At 36.8% G+C, this 19,544-nt stretch overlaps 1 protein-coding gene across 9 annotated transcripts in view; it reads right to left on the bottom strand.

The window, feature by feature from the left end:
* Positions 1-6,592: 6,592 nt before the first annotated feature.
* Positions 6,593-19,544, bottom strand: part of Gpbp1 (GC-rich promoter binding protein 1) — a 63,531-nt gene continuing 50,579 nt past the window's right edge. For 6 of the 9 annotated variants that reach the window (XM_034523381.2, XM_034523380.2, XM_034523382.2 and 3 more), the window contains 3 exons: positions 18,209-18,396; positions 15,080-15,182; positions 6,593-7,572 (listed from right to left, as the gene is read on the bottom strand). In XM_034523381.2, coding sequence (XP_034379272.1) covers positions 7,414-7,572; positions 15,080-15,182; positions 18,209-18,396 — 450 coding nt within the window. In that variant the 3' untranslated portion in view covers positions 6,593-7,413. The remainder of the gene's footprint in view (positions 7,573-15,079; positions 15,183-18,208; positions 18,397-19,544) is intronic. The other 3 variants (XM_034523383.2, XM_076916217.1, XM_076916215.1) reach the window with 1 other exon arrangement.

Genomic DNA, 19,544 nt, shown 5'->3' with positions numbered 1-19,544 from the left:
TGCAAGAGGCGTGTCACAAACTCAGAAAACGCAAAAATGTCCTTACCATTCTAAATGATATATCTCTACTTTGAAAAGGCAGGCGTACAATAGCAATTGATTAGGATGAAAGGCCCACGATAGCCCAAGAATCCTGTCAAGTATAGAACTTACCCTCTCAATCAGGGAACTACCTGCAATAGTGAGTCATTAACATTCCCTGAAGCATAAGAAATGAACAAACATGGTACACTTGTCATGAAATTGTGAAACTGTCTTATAATAGGGCCATTTCAAGTTGTATCAAAATGAGAGGTGAGGATAGAATTCATAATAGTTTATTGTACATGTACAAGATAATTTGAAGTGTAGAAGAGTATTATTGTATAGAAATAGCAATTTAAGTCAAAGGATGCTCAAATTGTAATGTATAGTCTTCCTAAGCTGTTTTGCAACATTATGACACACGAGGGCACCAAAGCTCCATGCTTTCTTCCAATGTAAGTCTTTACTTTTGTTTTTCCACATTCTGATGGGCATGGTAGCACAAGTCTGTAATCCTGACACCTGGCAAGTGGAAGTAAGTGTTCAAGGTCATCCTTGTCTAAGTAGCAAGTTTGAGGCCAGCCTAAACAACATCAGACACACACACACACACAGAGGCAGGGGGAGTTAGTTCATTCTCAAGATTATATATATATATATATATATATATATATATATATATATATATATATATATATACACATGCATATATATTAATTATATATGCATGCTTTTTTTCAAGGCAAGGTCTTCCTATGTAACTGCCCATCCTGGAACTTATTATGCAAATCAGATTGGCCCCCAACTCACAGAGATCCAATTTAAACTCACTATATAAACAAGGATAACCATGGACTTTTTGAGTCTTCTGCTTCACCTTTAGTGCAGATACGTACTATGGATCAAACCCAGGCCTTTATGCAGCAAAGTTACATCAACTCCTTTAATGATGTCCAGGTCCTTATTCAACTTTCCTCTGTCTTAATATTCCAGGAAGATTTTCATGGTTAATACATGCTCCTCTATTTGACTTTACTAAAAGTCACACCTGAAGGAGACAGTTCCAAGTTTCCCTTCCTTATTCATAATGCAGTTTTTAAGCAAGCATGCTATGGACTTTGAAATTAAGGTGCTCACAGATAAATGGAAGGCACATTAAGCCTAGCATTTCAGTTTTAACATATGACCCTTGCTGACGTGGTTCACCAATCTTTTTCTTAACCTTTTTCCTGAGAGGTCTGCATGTAACCTAGGCTGGCCTCTACCTCCCAAATGCTTGGATTAGAGCACACCACCACCTGTCTCCCTTATATACCCCTTCTAAACACCGTGAGTTCTTCTAAACCCAAAAAGCTCTATAGTACGCCTTTACACACGCTCCTGTTGCCTACAAAGTCCTTCCACTCGATTCCCCTTGGTACTCATTCACTAAGCCCCAGAAAGCTGTTACATAGTAAACATTTTCCCTACCTTACAGTACCCACCTAGCTGATGCTGTATATATTACCTTGACTACAAAACTTCATACAACTTCTAGGGTAGAACATGTAACCTATGATAACCTGCTTCTGTACCCTCAGACCATTTTATCTCGCAGCAGGGCAGAGTGGCACAAGAGCTTCAACCCTATACTGTAGGGGCAGAAGCAGGCAGATTTCCGTGAGCTCAAGGTCAGCCTAGTCTAGAGTTCAGACTAGCAAGAGCTACATGGTAAGACCCTGTCTTAAAATAAAATTAAAATCCCCCTTTTGGAGGACAGGAAGTCTGTCCTTTAAAACTGTCCCCACAGTTTCCCCCATTTTCTTCATTTATATTGTACTGATAAATTTCACTTAGAATAAAATATATTTTAGCTTTGGTGAGTAAATTACAGATGAATTTAAAGTAAAATTGTTTCGAGGCTTAAAAAAAATTAAAAAGCACAAGACTAAAAAAAAACCACACCTAAACTTCCACTTCAAAGTTTCTAGCGGCCTAAATTTTAATATTTCCAACAGGCACCAGCAGCCAGCCTACTGTCCACAACTAGACTCTACTGGAACTGACACATAGCTACTTATTTTCTATACCTGCTTTGGTTGTACAATGGCACCGTTGAATATTTTGCAACACAGATCAATGCTGAGGGAAAGCCAGACTTAAAGAGGAGAGCTACTAAGCCCAAATAAATACCTTTTTACCTCACTAGGTTAATTTCCTATAAAAGAACTCCTCTACTTACTCGTTAATGAGTTTCTCCTTCCCTTTTAGACAATGGAGAAAGTATTAACATGGTTTTAAGGTGCTAAGCAGAGTGGCACACAATCTGTAACCTCAACAGTTTTACCGCTGAAGCAAGAGGGTAGCTCTAGACCCAAAGCCACTCTGAGCTACAGAATGAGTTCAAAATCAGCTTTGGGTTACTGTGATTGAAAAACAAAACATTAAAAATCCTGGCTATTAAAAAGATGACAAAGATTAAGAGGTTAAGCAGTCCTGCAAAGTATGAGCTAGGTTCCCAGCACCCAGCACAAAAAGTTTACAACCACCTGTGACTCATCTCAAGGGGATCTGGAACAGTATATTGGCCTCAGCAGACACCCAAGCTTATATGAGCAGCATAATCCTACCTACTGAGAAATAGCATACTAGAATCATAGTTGTTTTGGTTTTTTTTTTTTTTTTTTTAAGAGTCAAGAGCACCCTACAAACTAATTTTCTCAAAATATGTCATCCAGACCTGGTGAGCTTGATACCAAAGCATTCATTACAAGTGGATTTTCTAGTTCGTTACCCTTATAACATTAGCATTCCAGAAAACAATAAACTTTAAAAGAAATGAGTTGGCAGGTCAAACCCAACTTACCTTATGGTAGAACTTACCTTATTTACACAAAGTTTGGAGTGGAATGACTAACAAAATAACTTTGTTTTTAAATATCTTCAAGTATGGAAGACAAACTTTACAATACTTTCACAAGAAAAATGGTTTCCCATTGAAATCCAATGATCATACTTTGTCAAAACGGTCCTTTTTTTTTTTTTTTTTTTTAAAAGACTGAAGAAATTCAAACTACCAAGCTTACAATTAGGCAAAATGGCAAAGCAAGCAGAAACCACAGCTGTTTATCTTACTGAGAACTCAGCTACTTCTTCCTGTTCTTACAACAGTTTGTTTAAATATAATTCTAAACAGCCTTGGGCTCAAGCAGAGTAACAATGTAGTTTGTAATATAACTACAAGCTGACCTTGATGGTATACACCTTTAATTCCAGCACTCAAGAGTCAGAAAAGCAGGTGGATCTCCATGAGTTTGAGGCTAGCCTGGTCTATACAGCTAGTTCCAGGATAGCCAAATCTACCCAAAGAGACTATGTCTCAAAAACAAGAAACCCAAAGAAACAGCTTGAACTTTATTGAATGATCGCTATGGGTTAGGAGTCAAACCAAGTGCATGAATGATTCTTAATCTCACAATAACCCAATGTGGAATAGAGATTAATGTCTAGAGTTAAGACTGTGGATTAATTACACAACTCAAAAGAATAAAGCTTCAAATTAGGTGCATACCTAACACCTTGTGTGTCCCTAATTTAGGGAGTTCTAGCAAGAGCTTAAAATTGACAGCCCAGGCTCCAACCATGTAACAGAACTAAGCTCTGAGAGGATGACCCAGCTGTAGCTGTTTTAAGCTAGTCAGTACACAAACATACAAACCATTCTGAGCATTACTACTCTTACACATCAGAGCAGTCAGGGCACTGCTGTACAAAACACACCACAACGGGACCTAGTGGACCTAATGGTTCCCTATATGTGAACCATCCCCACCATATTATGTATACAAAATAAAATTCCATATTAGACAACACAGCCGCTGTGCTTACTACAAAGAGGAGTTCATAGGGACTTCCCTGAATAATTACACACATAACCTAAATTATTGACAGGGAAACAAGACATTTTGTTCAGTGCTGTAGCCACTGGTAAAGGCGTCCTCCATGCTTCTGTAAACAGTAACAACAAATTCACTGGGTCACCAAAAAACTATCCAAAACAACAAAACTCAAACACACACACACACAAACAAAAAAAGCCAAGTAAAAATATAAAGCCAGATGAAAACAGATGGAGGGGTTAGTTGGGAAGTGAGAGTAACAATACAAGCAAGAGGAAGACGAAATAGTAGGAAGAAAATATAACCAAAATGCATTATGTCCATGTAAATGTCATAATGAAATAATCATGTATAACATATCCTAATATTCACAAATATTTGAATATCACAAAATATTCAACTTGTACTGGTTACACCCAGTAAGTAAACAAATACTATTAATTATAAAACCTGTTACCTAGTCTAAGTAATAGTCCCAAATTCTGAACAAAGAATTCCAGGTTAAAACGAACACAGCTCTACTTGGAACACCACTACTATGGTTAAATACTACTATTCAACTTCACCTTTGGAAACACGTTAAGCAGAAAATGAACTGAAGCCTCTGCACCACTCGGTTCTTTTACAGATTTTGCTATTTCTTGGAAAGCCCTCTCCCATGGCCTTTCCAACTCAGAAAATCTTCCCAAAAGACAAGCGTCCAGTTTCCAACTGCTAATACCTTTAATTTCCATAAATATATTAAATTCAAATAAACATAGAAGTATAACCCCAAATATAGCAAGACTGGTTTATGATAGCAATTTTATGTTAAAATTTAGGCTGCTGGAATTTGTGGTTTTTAAACCTTAATTCTTTTTGCTAATACTTAGAAGCATTGTTAGGCTATTATATTAATTTAAAATTTATGAATACGACAAATGAGTTTTGTGTGAAATTTTTTTAAAAAGACTTCTTCCAACATCAGAATCACTTTGGGTGTTCCACAATCTCTTCAAAACTTCATAGAAGAGGTTTCATGTTATAGACAGAAACTAGGAAACCAAGCTAGAAAACACAATTGAGAAATTGTTTAAAGTGAGGTTCGTACTTCAAATAAAATTGGTTTTTGGGTGAATTTAATATACTTATGAAAATTACAATCATTCTAAATCCTTATCTTAAATTCAAACATGATACATTTTTTGAAATGCTATTTTAAATAGAATTACCATAAGGATTCTGCTCACTAATTACAATTTATACAAGGAATATTGGGGTGAGGAAGAAGTCGACGACTCACAAAGTCACTACCTTGATTGTGGTGCTCTGCAGAAAATGAACACTCAAACCAAGCATTCAAACTGTGCTGCCCCTGACAACCATGAGCTAGTTCTGTTCAATAGTTCCATACTACAATTAACCACTCTGCATTTGTAGGCTCTTTTCTAATGATTCAAACTTTTACTAGAAGCCAATTCTTTACACAGCAAGTTAAAACTATGATGACTAATACTCTTAAATTACATGTGTATGTCTCCATCCTCTAAAGAACCAAATGTGCTTATGGGTGGAACTTAATGTCACTTAACTGTACTGCAGTAAACACCATATTTATAAAATAGTAATTACATCAACATACAATAAACATTAGCTAAAAGCTGCCTAGACTGAAATAAAAGCAAAAGAACTGCCTGAATACAAAGATGCCCCAAAACAAGTTTTCATTATTCTGTTTTGCAAATAATAGTGCATTCCAAAGGCATTCAATGTTACATTTTTTGTTATACTATCCATTAGGTATGCTTGTGGCTGATACACTGAACGGTTCCCATTTAGAATGAATTGTGGCAAATTCCAAAATAAAAAGCCTATTTTTAAAAACCTATTATTTAGTATTTTACTAATAGCCTCAAAATTGTTTATAGGAGTAAAAATATAGATAGATGATTTTTAGGCCGGGCAGTGGTGGCGCACACCTTTAATCCCAGCACTTGGGAGGCAGAGGCAGGCTGATTTCTGAGTTCGAGGCCAGCCTGGTCTACAGAGTGAGTTCCAGGACAGCCAGGGATACACAGAGAAACCCTGTCTCAAAAAACAAACAAACATATATATGTATGTTTTTTGGTTATGTAATCTGGTTTAATTTCTCCATTTACCCTAGTCTTAGCAGGAAACAAAACAAGGAAAAAGTAAAGCCTAGTTTATGGTAAAAGCTGGAGACTGATATGAAAACAAAAATTTTGTAGCCTTCTGAGGAAAAAAAAAAATTAAGTTCTTAGAAAAGGCTAGTCTGGCATAAAACAAAAACATCTGGTCTATGACTACTTTCTTTACAATAATAATGTACTGCACCCCTATCAGGCAGCTCACAACTACTTGCAACTCCAGGCCCAGGGGATCTGACATCCTCATATGTAGAATATACTGGTAGAAATGAGGCTGGGATAGAGAAATATAAAAAGTACCTGAGAGTAAACCAAGCTTAAAAATTGGTTACAAATACAGTTAGTAGTCTAACATACTATCTAAACAAAAATGACTGTAAATTTGATGTACAAATGAAAATAGTCAACCTTCTTCAAATAACTTAGTGAACTTAATAAAAACTTACAATCTTTAAGCTCAAAGAAATTGCATTTTAACAAAGTATAAAAGAAATAAAGCATGTATAGAGACCAGTATCTTGAACACTACAAAGAACAACAAAATTCTGAAAATCCAGTTTATTTTCCATGTTGTGGACAGATCCAGTCAGTGATCAGGTTTTCTGCATGTGTAATAATTTATCAAAATAAGTTTTCCCACAACTCTTTCAATCACCTCTGAAAATCCTGATCTGACAGTACACCAAATAAAGCTCTTGACAAGCACCTCCTAAAGCTTGGAAGAACGCCTGGCACGTCTCCTCTCTCAAATTACTGCACTACGAAAGACTAAAGAGAAATTTGTTTTGAAAGGTGACTTGGTACAAGAGTTGAGTTCAAGAAGTTAATGTTTTAGTGCACTTTGCTCCAGTTTTAGCCAACATGCTACATTTTCCTTTTTTGCTGTTGTTTTGTTTTAGGGGGAAGTGGGGTGAGGAGGTGCACACAAGTAGAGTTGAAGATTTCCACTGTTCAAAAAAGATAGGACTCTGCAAGCAAAACTGTAAGCTGCCTTGTACCTTAAGACCTGAACATTTTAAGACAGAAGCTTTGCAAAACATTACACAATTTTTTATTATTAAATGAGAAAATCTCATTTGTTACATCGTCACATTGCTAGTCAAGAGAAATGCTGCAGTGATGAAGAAAGTCAATGTTGGATCAACCAAAGTCCTCATTTCTACAACATTCATTTACAAAGAAATAATGTTCAACACAGCCCAACACAACATTCTTGGTTTTCTTCATATTGAAGTCCCCCAAAAAAATCATCTTCTAATGGGGTAGGTTCACTACATAAATTATAGTTCTTCATTTTTACAATTCACCCCAAACTGCATGAGAGATGTATCACACTAAAATTTCTAAAGCTGTGAGGAAATCCTTCACACATCGTCATCATCCGATGTGTCACTGCTACTTGTCTCTGTGTCATCATTCTCAATTGTGGGTTTGAAAGTGCTGTTTTTCCAGGGTCCAAACTTGAAGTCACAGATCAGGCCATTTTTCAAAATACCATTTTTTCTTAGACCGTTCTTCTGTAACTAAAATGTCAAAAATAAGCAAATTAACTTTGCCCCAAGAATTACTATATTAATTATATTATATTATATTATACTATTATGTTATACTATTAATAATATACTATATATTATATTATACTATAATAAACACAAACATGATTATAATAAAGTATTCATTTTATCTTACCCTGAAAATTCCAGAAACAAGTACATCATACCCCCAAAATAAATTATTTCAATAGTCACATGTAATTGACTAATTTATTCTAACAAAATATCTCTAACAGAATTAGTTGAGCATGTTGGCCTAACTATGCTAGTACTTGAGAGACATAGGATCTTAAATTCATGGTAAACTCTAAGCTACTTAAAAGAATTCCAGGCCAGTCTGGCTACATAGCAAGACCTTGTTACAAAATAAAGCAAAACGGAAATTAAAATTTATTCTTTGAATAGAACAAACAACTATAAAAAAGTATAGAGGTACTGGAAATACAAAAGATAGATGTGACTCAAAACTGTTACAAAAAAGTTTTTCATCTTTCCAAATTTTTGTCGTCTTACATTATCACTGTAATAAATATGCTTTCAAGGTGCTACTAAGGAATATAAATCAATAAATAGCCAGTAACCTTAAACTAATCTCTTCATTTCCATGATCTAAATTAACAAACCCAGCAGCTGGTTTTATTCAGCTTTGTAGAATAAGTAACATGAAGTATGCAAAGTAAGAGTCCTATGCTTAACAAAGCAAATTAAGATGCAAGAAAAAAAGTCTTAATACCCAAAATGAGAAATAAAAACTAAACATGATAATGATGATAAACCTGAGTCAAAAATATCAGCCTCAAAATAGGAAAAAGACTCCTTAAGTTAAAAGTAACACAGCCGGCAGGGGTGGTGCACGCCTTTAGTTCCAGCGCTTGGGAGGCAGAGGCAGGCGGATTTCTGAGTTTGAGGCCAACCTGGTCTACAGAGTGAGTTCCAGGACAGCCAGGGCTACACAGAGAAACCCTGTCTCGAAAAACAAAACAAACAAACAAACAAAAAAAAAGCAAAAGAAAAAACAAAAACAAAAAAAAGTAACAAAACTGTAAAACAAATGACAACTCAGACATTTTGAATTTCTCTCATAAAAAACATGAGGCTAATTTTCATGTACATATCTAAATGCAAGTTTCTATAGAGATAAAATTCAGCTAAATAAGCTAATGTTTGGCACTGTCTAGATGAGAGGGAGTTCTTTAAATCTGAGAATTTCTATTCAAGCCCAAAGAGCTATAGCTAAAATTAAATCCCCCCTCCCCGCCCCCCCCCCACACACGGGGGGGAGGGGGGTGTTAAGTTTCCCTCCCGATTAACTTTTGTTTTGTTTTGTTTTTCAAGACAGGGTTTCTCTGTGTAGCCCTGGCTGTCCTGGAACTCACTCTGTAGACCAGGCTGGCCTCTAACTCAGAAATCAGCCTGCCTCAGCCTCCCAAGTGCTGGGATTAAAGGTGTGCGCCACCACTGCCAGGTGACTTTTTTTTATATATATAGCATGTTTTCTTTTCTATCTTGATTTAATTTTGAGGTTCACCTCCCATCACTTTGAACATATCTAATGTTCCTAGCCACCAAGACACTTATATGTCTGGTCCCTCTCTGAAAACTGTTTCTTCTCTATTCATCAAAGTTCTAATCTTATTTCACATAATTTATGAGCCAGTATCGTCTTATCTGCCACAAGCATAAAATCATCTGTGAAAAACGCCAATGAAAACAAAATCTGAGTATGCTGGTACATACCTGTGTGCAGGTGTGTGTGTGTGTGTGTGTGTGTGTGTCTGTCTGTCTGTGTGTGAATGCACTGGGGGTAGAGGGGTCCATGTCAAGTATCTTCCTCAATTAAGTCTCCACATACATTCATTCAACATGAGGCCTATCACTAAACCAGAAGTTCTGCCCGAAACATGTGGGTAGCAAAGGAATGAAATGAAGATTGTGAACTTAAGGCCAACCTGAACTACCAAGTCAGTCCTATATAGCTGAACAGGCTTATATCAAGACACTATCAATCATATAAATTACTCAACCATCTATCCACCATTCATCCATAAGTACTCAGCTTGCCAACAAACCTATCTTTTGTATTTGGCTCACATATGTGCTCGAGGTGTGCCTGTATATCAATAGATGTGGAGGATGGAAGTTGATGCCAGGTGCCTTCCGAAACTTCACTCTCCTTTGTAAAGGGCCTGTCTCAGTATGTACTCACTGATAAGAGGACAAAAAGTAAAAAATACATGATACAACCCATAGTCTATAAGAAGTTTAACAAGAAGGAAGGTCCAAGTGAGGATGCTTGAGTCACACTTAGAAAGGGGGACAAAATAATCACAAGGAAACTCTAGAAAGTCCCAGAGACCTAGAATGTAAGATGCTCTCAGGACTCAATGGTGATGACCTTATCCAAAATGCCCGAACAGTGGGGAGAATGAATGAAGAGTACTCCAACAGACAGACAGGGCCCCAGTGGAGGGATGGGCTCACCAACCCACCTTCAAAATTTCTTGACCAAGAATTGTTCCTGTCTAAAAGAAACAGGGAGGAGGGGGGTGAAAATGGAGCAGACTAAAGAAAAGGCCCTACAGTGACTGGTCCAATTTGAGATCCCATCACATGTCCAGGCACCAAACTGACACTATTACTGATGCCATGTTATGCTTACAGGCAGGAGCTTGTCATGGCTGTCCTCTGAGAGGCTCTACCAACAGCTGAGTCAGAGAGATAGGAAGAGTTAGGGGAAGGATTGAAGGAGCTGAAGGAGATAGCAACCCTAAAGGAAGATCAAGTGTCAATTAACCTGGACCCCTGGGAGCTCCCAGAGACTAAGCCACCAACCAAAGAGCATAAATGGGCTGAGCACCTACCCCCATACACATATGTAGTACAAGACTGCCTTGTCTTGTCTGCCCTCAGGGAGAAAGGATACAGGATGCACTTAATCCTGTAGAGACTTGATGCCCCCAGGGAAGGGGTATGGGGGGACCCTCTCAGAGGTTAAGGGGGGGGAGGAGTGAAGAACTCTACAAGAGAAGACTAAGAGGGGGAGCAACATTTGAGATGTAAATAAATAATTAATTGGGAGGGGGGCTGTATATGAACCTGGAATTCTGCCTCCTACTCCCCAGGACTGAGACTGAAGAACACACTGCTATATCTGGCTTTTTTCTTATGGAGGTGGTAGAGATCGGCTCTTCATCTTTGCACAGCCATCACTTTACCAAGTAACCCATCCCCTCAGTTCTAAATCTTATGTTTTATTCCTTATATTTCCAATAAGCTTGCGCATCCCCCAGAAACTAACATTTTAAAGCTTTTTCTTAAAATCAGCTCCTTTCTCCTACACTCCTACTCATAATAAATATGACACTATCATTACATTTAGGTATTTCAAAATCCTTATCCTTGTAATTCAGGTTACTTTATTCTCAAACCCATCTTACCTAACATTTCTCCAGTGTAAGCTATAATCTTAATTGCTACAACATATTCCCAACAAATCAAGCTTGATTCTATTCTTAGGAACTACACTTACAATGTACACTTTGTAAGTCAACCTCGTATCTTAATGAAACCTTTAATGAACCTTAATGAACATCTAATGAACACAACACAACTCCAGATACAACACTCCAAATCTTTCAAATTCTGATTAAGGATTAGGTAAAGCAAGTAAGTCAGCCAAACTTGGGTTCAAATTCTAATTGTTCTACCCATAAACTTAGTGCGTTCTAGGACAGCCAGGGCTACACAGAGAAACCCTGTCTCAAAAAACAAAAACAAGAAAGAAAAGAAGGAAAAGAAAAGAAAAGGAAGGGAGGGAGGGAGGGAGGGAATAAAAATAAAATTATGTTTGCAGAAGATGGTGATAATAGACAATCCCAAAACCAACATCCTCTCCACCAAGAAATATTCTGAATTTAACAAAGTTACAATAAATAAAAATCAACATGAAAAAGTCAGCTGTTTCTAAAAGAATCAACACTGATCACAACTCAACGAAAACTGTTTAGACCACAAGGTGGTTTAAAGCATAATATACTCCAAACCCAAACCAAAAGATTGGAAGATTTAACTTTGCTAAGATATAAACATTACCCCAAATGTTTACAGATTCAATTCATTTGAAACAACAAAGGCACTTATTTAGAAGTAGAAGGAAAGGAAGAATCCAACCTTCTAGCAGAATAGAAAAGGGTAGACAAGAGACAGTAAGGGTTGGGTATGAATATGATCAAATTCACTACATACATGTATAAAATCTCACAATAAAACCACTAGCTGTGTAATTTACATATGTTAATATAAAAGATTTTTAAGATAGATTTTTAAGATTTTTAAGGAGCCAGACAATGGTGACATATACTTTTAATGCCAGCACTTGGGAGGCAGAGGCAGGTGGATCTCTGAGTTCAGGGCCAACCTGGTCTACAAGGCAGCCGGGCTATATAAAGAAACCCTGCCTTGGGAGGAAAAAGAAACAAAAGAAAATTCCCTATAAAATTTACATGGAATATATATAGAGAGACCACAAAACAAGGTTTTAAAGCAAAGTTGGAAGATCATACTTCTTGACTCTCAAAACTTACCACAAAAATAGCTATGAAAACAGTGTAGCTAGAACTTACAAATGGCCAGCACTGCCTAGGGATCCTCAGCACTGCATGACCTAGGCATGGGAAATAGAGTAAGTCTGCTACCTCAGCATACAAGTTCATGAATGACCTAAGTTCAAGGTCATTCTCCCCAACTACAGGAGTTCAAGGGCAACCAATGCTAAAGATTGTTTTAAAAGGAAAATGACTCAAACTGACAGGGACAAAAATGGAGAACCCAGAAAGAAACCCATGTGTGTATATAAATATATATGTATATATTTAGCTTGGTTCCCTGTTTTAATTATATATTTAAATTTTTTTATAGCATTTAGTAGGGGGAGAGAAGTCAAGACAACCTTTAAGAGCTAGTTTGGTTCTCTCCTTCCACCAAAGGGTCAAAACTCAAGCAATCAGGCTTGGTGGCAACTGTGTTTATCTGCTGAGTCATCTATTTCACTGGACCTACCCAGACCAGAAATTAGAGACAGCACAGTCTTCAATAAATAAGTACTAGAGAGAGGATATTTATGACTGTTGCATCTCTGTCAACTTAAGTAGATTAAACATCATCTAGGAGATATAGTTCTGGAATATTTATGGAAGTGTTTCCAGAGAGGCTTAACTAAGAAGTTAATTCACCCTAAATGTTGGTGGTGCCATCCCATGAACTGAGAATCCTGGATTGAATAAAAGGAAAAAGGTGAAGGCCAGCTGACTGCCTGCATTCGCCTTTCTGTTTCCTAGTCAGTACCAAATTACTCATGCCTTTATGCCTAACCACTCAAAACTGAGCCATAACCTTCCATCAGGACTCAGTCATATTAACACAAAAACATCTAAAACTTCAAAGATACAAATGAAAACCTTCAGAAATTTCATCAAAAGTACAAGTACCTAAAATCTTAAAAAAATAAAAATTAAATAAATAAAGGATAAATCAGACTGAGTCAAAATATTTTCCTAAACTGAGCTACAATCAAAAGCTAGGGGGTGTATATGCCCAGCATGCACAAGGCTCTAGTCTTGATCCTGCTACCATTACCCCCTCCCCCAATCAACAAGATAAAAAGGCAATCCACAAAATGGAAGAAAATATTTGCAAATCAATTATGCAATAGGATTTAACATTTATGACATAAAAACTCTTTTACAACTCAATGACAAATTCTGATTTTAAAAATTGGCAATGGGACTGGAGAGATGACTCAAAGAATAAAATAAAAGCAATGGCTGCTCTTTCAGAGGACAGAGGTTCTATTTATTTATCCACATGGTGGCTCACAAACATAGGTAACTCTAGTTCTAAAGGATTCAATGCCCTAATGCACCCACGCGGGGGGGGGGGGGGGGGGGGGAGGGTAATAGGTGGAGGATGTCTCCATGGTATGATGGGTTGGCCTTGGATATGATCTCCAGCATGGAGTAGGTGGAAGAGTGAGCTAAAAAACAAAAATCATTTGAATAGAAATTTACCCAAAGAAGTTACACAAATGGATAATAAGCCCATGAAAAGATGATCAAATTTCAACGTGGTGAACTGAATGACAGCATCCAGACTCATAAATTTGAAGGTTCCCAGCTGTTGAAGTTTGGGAGGATTAACTCTATAGTACAGCACTGCTGGAGTATATGGAGTGGGCTTTGAGGGTTAGAAAGCCCATGCCATTCTTGGTTTCTTTCTCCATCCCTCTCCTCTCCTCTCCCCCCATCTTCTCTTTTAGTGTAAGAATGTAAGTTCTGAGTTACTGCTCCAGGACGACCATGCTTACCTGCCACCATGTCCCTTACCATCCTCATCATGAACTCTAAACCCCTGAAAACTATGAGTTCCAAATAAAGTCTCCCTTCCACGGTCATAGTATCTTATCAGAGCAATAGGAAAGTAACTAAGACACTAGTCATTAGAGAAACGTTTACTGAAACTACTGAGTTTATTTTTGTTTAATGTGCATGTGTGAGTACTTGCATATACATGTATGCACTATGACATACCTAGTACTCAGAAGAGGTAATGGGATCCCATTACTGGAGTTACATGCCCATAGGCCATTGTCAGATACCCAAAGTGAGTACCGGGAAGTGAACATGGGTCCTCTGCAAGAAGCTCTTAATACTGAACCATCTCTCCAGTCCCTAAATATATCATAAAATGTACATGTGATAGAGGACAACACACAGGCTCGATTCTCTCCTACCCAAGAGGTCCTAGAGATCCAACTCAGGTTGTCAGGCTTTGTGGAGGGAGGGGGCGGAAGAGAGAAGGCGAGGGGGAGGGGGAAAGGAAGAGGGAGAGATAGGGAGAGGGTCAGTGGGTGAGAGAGTGTAGTGTGTGTGTGTGTGTGTGTGTGTGTGTGTGTGTGTGTGTGTGTTTGTGTGGTGGGGAGTTGGTAAATTAGCAAATTTTATGTGGTATATTTTTATGAAATATAAGTACAATGAGGACATGGCCCACATTCAAGTTATTATGACTGCTTCATGAAAGACTTCATTCAAAATATTTAGATAATGTTTCTAAAGGTCACAATACCAACCATAATATTTTGTATAGAAAATCAGTTATATATGATGAGAACTAATCTTTTAATCTATTTTGGATTAAGAAAAATAACTTTTTGATGCTCTAATATTTCATAATTATTCTTTCAGAAAGGAAACAAGATAGTTTAGAATATTAAATATTTTTTGAAAGGATCAAATTAATTAAAATTTGTCACCCATGTCAAATAAATAACCAAAAAATTTGGACAACAAAAATTTGGAAGCATTTTGTTCAGCCAGGTACTGAATACACAGTAAGTCACTGCAAATTTGTCTCAAAGGGAATTCTGGCCTATGGTGTGATGGCTAGTGTTTCCTGTGATTTGGTTAGCTTCAGATGTCCTTACCTGTTCACTAATGACTTGGAATTCTCTCATTTCATCCTCAGTTAAGGGAGCACATGTTTCATCATTTTCACTGTCTTCCTGCCAGCCCATCTCTTTTAATAATCTGCAAAGAAGGAAAGTACACTTAGTTTAGAGCTTCACCTAGGTTGTACAACTTTTATCTACACAGTATTATGTAGAAGAAAATTTAATCCACAATCTACTATATACAGTCCTCAATACACAAAACAATTTCTGAATTTATGCTCTTAAAAATGAGTAATTGATCAAGTAAACCATATTTGATAGTAAGAATGATTGAACTGCTGGACAGCTTAGATCTTTAGGGACAAGGTTCTCTATGCTGGAAACTTGCAACAACCAGAGTCAAAAATAAAAAGTGGCCAATCCTTGAACTGAGAGTAGTAATAATGGCGCTTTTGCTTCTTCTTAAATACCACCACAATCTAACATATTCTCGACTGCTTATCCTCATATTCTCATTTCTACTTGAGAGACTAAAAAGCTTGTTCTATTTTGCACTTTATACGTTATTCTGCACAGCTAAGTGTATATCACCATCCTCAGCACACAATTCAATCTAAAAAGGAGGAAGCACAACAGTAACAGAAAAAGTTCTCAACTTACAGCTAAATACTGGAAAATGACTAACAACAGTTTTACTCTTTGCAATTTTTTTTTTTTTTTAAAAGAAAATACTTCCGGCCAGGCAGTGGTGGTGCACGCCTTTAATCCCAGCACTTGGGAGGCAGAGGCAGGTAGATTTCTGAGTTCGAGGCCAGCCTGGTCTACAAAGTGAGTTTCAGGACAGCCAGGGCTACACAGAGGAACCCTGTCTCAAAAAACCAAAAAAACAAAAAAACAAAAAAACCCAAAAAAAGGAAAAAGAAAATACTTCCATTTTAGGAAAAGAAAGCTAAGAACAGAGAACTAACCATTTTGACTTGGGCAAGCATGCAATGCATGAGGCAGGAACTTTAAAATGTCTGCCTCTTGTAAGGCCAATTTTAAAGGCAATTTTTAAAAATTGCACTCCACACTCCTAAGAATTTCTGATATTTCTTTCTATTTGCCTATCTTTCAATTTGCATCTATCACATAAATTGTTAGGGATTTCAGAGAATTTTTTTCAAGGTGTCAAAGAATTATTAGTACTCTTGAGCTCTAAATAGTATCCAATGTGCTATTCCTATTTTACAGAATAAGAATACAAATCATTTTTAAGTAAAATGATTTGCTTACTTTACAACAAAGAAAAACAATTTTAATTTTCTGCCTCCCAAATTATGTGCCATGTTGAACTACTGCTTCAAAACCAGTATGCTAAGTAAACATTATTTCTTTGATCTCTATTCACTGTCTTTTCTGATAAACTGTCTTGACTGTAACATAGATAACTGTCCTTAAGAATGGCATTTTTACTTAACCTTAATCATTTAGTACCACGTAACCCAAAGCTTATAAGACTAATAGTAAAACTTACTGTTTTTGCTATGATCACATTTTTACCTCTTTTATTGTAAGAACTGACAAAATATTTGTGGTGCCCTGGGTTCAATCCTCAACACTAAAGAAAATGAGGGAACCAAGTATTCTTAAACTCTCCAGCTGATAAACAAACATGATTGCTTAATATAAAACAAAAGAACTGTTAGAAATTATTGTTCCTAACTGATAAACGCATTTACTCTAAGATTATATGCACTTAAGAACTGCAAAGTGAAAACTGAAGCTTCAAGAAATAAATATCACATTTTCATTTAAAAAAAAATCTAAAAGCTGTAACTTTGTGAACTTAGGAAAAAACATTTTATGAGCTTGAGGTGGTGCTCGGTGGTTGGAAGCTTCCTAACAAAAATGAGATCCTAGGTTCAAACTCTAACTCCAAACTCGCTCACATACAAAAAAAAGTGACCATAATTTATTTGCCCAGTGAATTAATCCTTACAAACTTCCAGTTGAGAATTAGTTTCCTAAATTTAAATGCTAACTACACAATTTCCTGATTTTGAGACACTAAATAATCAACATGAATCTTGCATCTATGAGACAGAAATCAAGTCAATGAAAGACATACAAGTACATAAAATCATTAAAGAACTGCTGATGTATACATATATTCATACAAATGTTTTCAGTAATCCAAGTGAACATTTTTCCCCTTTTCCTTTGCATACTGTGATAATACACAACACAGTATTACTGGCAACCATGTAGAGGCTGTTCATCATTATACAACTGGATGTGCTTAGTTTTACAATTCTACCCAGTGTTATTAAGAATGTTATATAGGATGTGCACATTCTGCTATTAATAGCTTTAGCTAGCTTCTCACCGTCAGCCTCTCAACAGTTATCTTCACATAGTTCATACAACTCCCTGTGCACGAGTCGTGTTCTTTTCTCTATGTAAAATCTAACTTAACTAGGCAAAAGGCCTATAAGATAAGCATTCCTCATCTTTTTTTAATGTTTCACAAAATGCACAAATGTTCACATATATTCACAATGCATTCAAGTCCCAGCATCCACATGGCAGCTCACAGCCATCTGTAACTCCCGTTCCAGGGTATCCAATGCCCTCTATGACCTCCGTAGGCACCAGGCACACATGTGGTAGAGACTTAAATGCAGGCAAATGCTTAAACACATAAAATGCATCAATAGAGTCAATTAGCCATACTAGTCAGCAATAAAAAATGAACAAAGTACTGACATACCCTACCAGAAGGAAAAAAAAAATAAGATTAAAACCAATACAAAAAAGCAGAGATATAATCCCACATATACAGATGTCTACTAACTCAAATCTATATAGAAAACAGACCAGTGACTACAAAAATGAAAGCGAAATAATTAAACTACAATGGAAACAGAACTGTGACCGCAATAAAAATCATCTTCCCATTTAAAATCAAGTAAAACTTACTTTTAACGAACACATTAAAGGCAAATAGATGAGAACTAGGTGTGGTGACACATACCTTAGATCCCAGCACTCAGGAGACAGTGCCACGCATCTCTAAGATCCAGTACCCAGCATCACAAAAATAAACCTATCAATCACTTAATATTTAATAATAAAATCCTGAACAGAGATAATTCCAGAAAAAAAAGTAAAAATAACTACCTGTGTTCTGCCTCAAGTGAACTGGAAAGAACATCAGTTTGTGGAAAAGTCGAAGAACGAATGATCTGTTGAGAAATCACTGAGGCATTGCCATTCTCCTGTGGAATTTCATTTTCATCAAAGTTTCTGTTTATATCTCTTTCTTGGTGAGTACTATTACTGTTATGCAAATTAAATGAGTCGTCATCCTGATTTTTAGGGAATTTAAAAAATAAACAGTGAGTTCTAATGACAAGTAACAGAACCTGTTTAGAGTCTCATGAAAGTACAAAACTCTTATTTCATCATCATTAAATTTCAAAGGCATTCTTTAAAATGTATATAAAGCCAAAAAGATGAAGATGAAAGAAAAGAGATGTTCCTGCTGGACTCATTCCTACACCAATCTGCCTGATTCAGTCTATAGGGTATTAGAATTAAAAGTATGTACCACAGTGCCCAGTCCAGAATTTTTAAGTATAGATTTGTGTCTGGGCATGGTATAAATTACATGTACACACCTGTAATTTCAGCCTCTGACTAGTAAGCTAAGGATTATAAATTACATGTTAGCCTCCAAAAGATTAAACAAAACAATAAAACCCACATGTTTTTGCATAAAAATTGAAAAATACAAAATAAGAAATGTTTCTGGAAGAAAAAAAAAAAAAAAACTAGCCATCTGATGGTGGTGCGTTTGCAATTCAATCCCAGCACTTTGGAGTAGAGGAAGGCAGTGGTGGAAGCGGCAGTGCAGCAGAGACATATCTGTGAGTTCAAGACCAACATGCTTTAAAGAGTACCAAAACAGCCCTGTCTCCTCCAAGCTAGCTGGTTTTCTTAATTTAAGCTGCAATTTCAAAATAGGTTTATTGAGGGCTTATTTACAACAATGTGAATGTAAAGGCACCACTAGGGGTGGTGGCAAGGTTGAGTGAGTACAAATTTGTCAAGTCTGCAGGGAAAGGGGAAAAAAACAGGGAAATCATCAATAGGGAAGGAATCAAGGAAGTAGTCTGCTGAGGATACATACAAGAAGAGAACCAGAAGATTCGGGGCTCTGATCTCACTATCTTTCTATGTCCTGTGGGGCTCCTCAAAGCTGAATCTAATGCAAAAGCAGAACTCATTTCTAATCTTACAAAAGAATTCAATGATTAAAATAGATCAATAAAAAAAAGTCATTAAGTATATCTGAACTATGTACAGAACTGACCTATATTCTTGTAACATCATTGTTAACACCCACCAAAAATACTTTTGCCCAAACCGGATGTGGTGGTATATGTTTGTCCAGTTTTCCAGAGGTAGAGACAGGTTGCTTGGCGTGCTGGCAGGTGACTCTGATCCCAGCACT

Source organism: Arvicanthis niloticus, chromosome 19, assembly GCF_011762505.2.
Source record: "Arvicanthis niloticus isolate mArvNil1 chromosome 19, mArvNil1.pat.X, whole genome shotgun sequence".
NCBI classification, from domain to species: domain Eukaryota; kingdom Metazoa; phylum Chordata; class Mammalia; order Rodentia; family Muridae; genus Arvicanthis; species Arvicanthis niloticus.
This window is presented reverse-complemented; position numbering and strand designations above follow the sequence as displayed.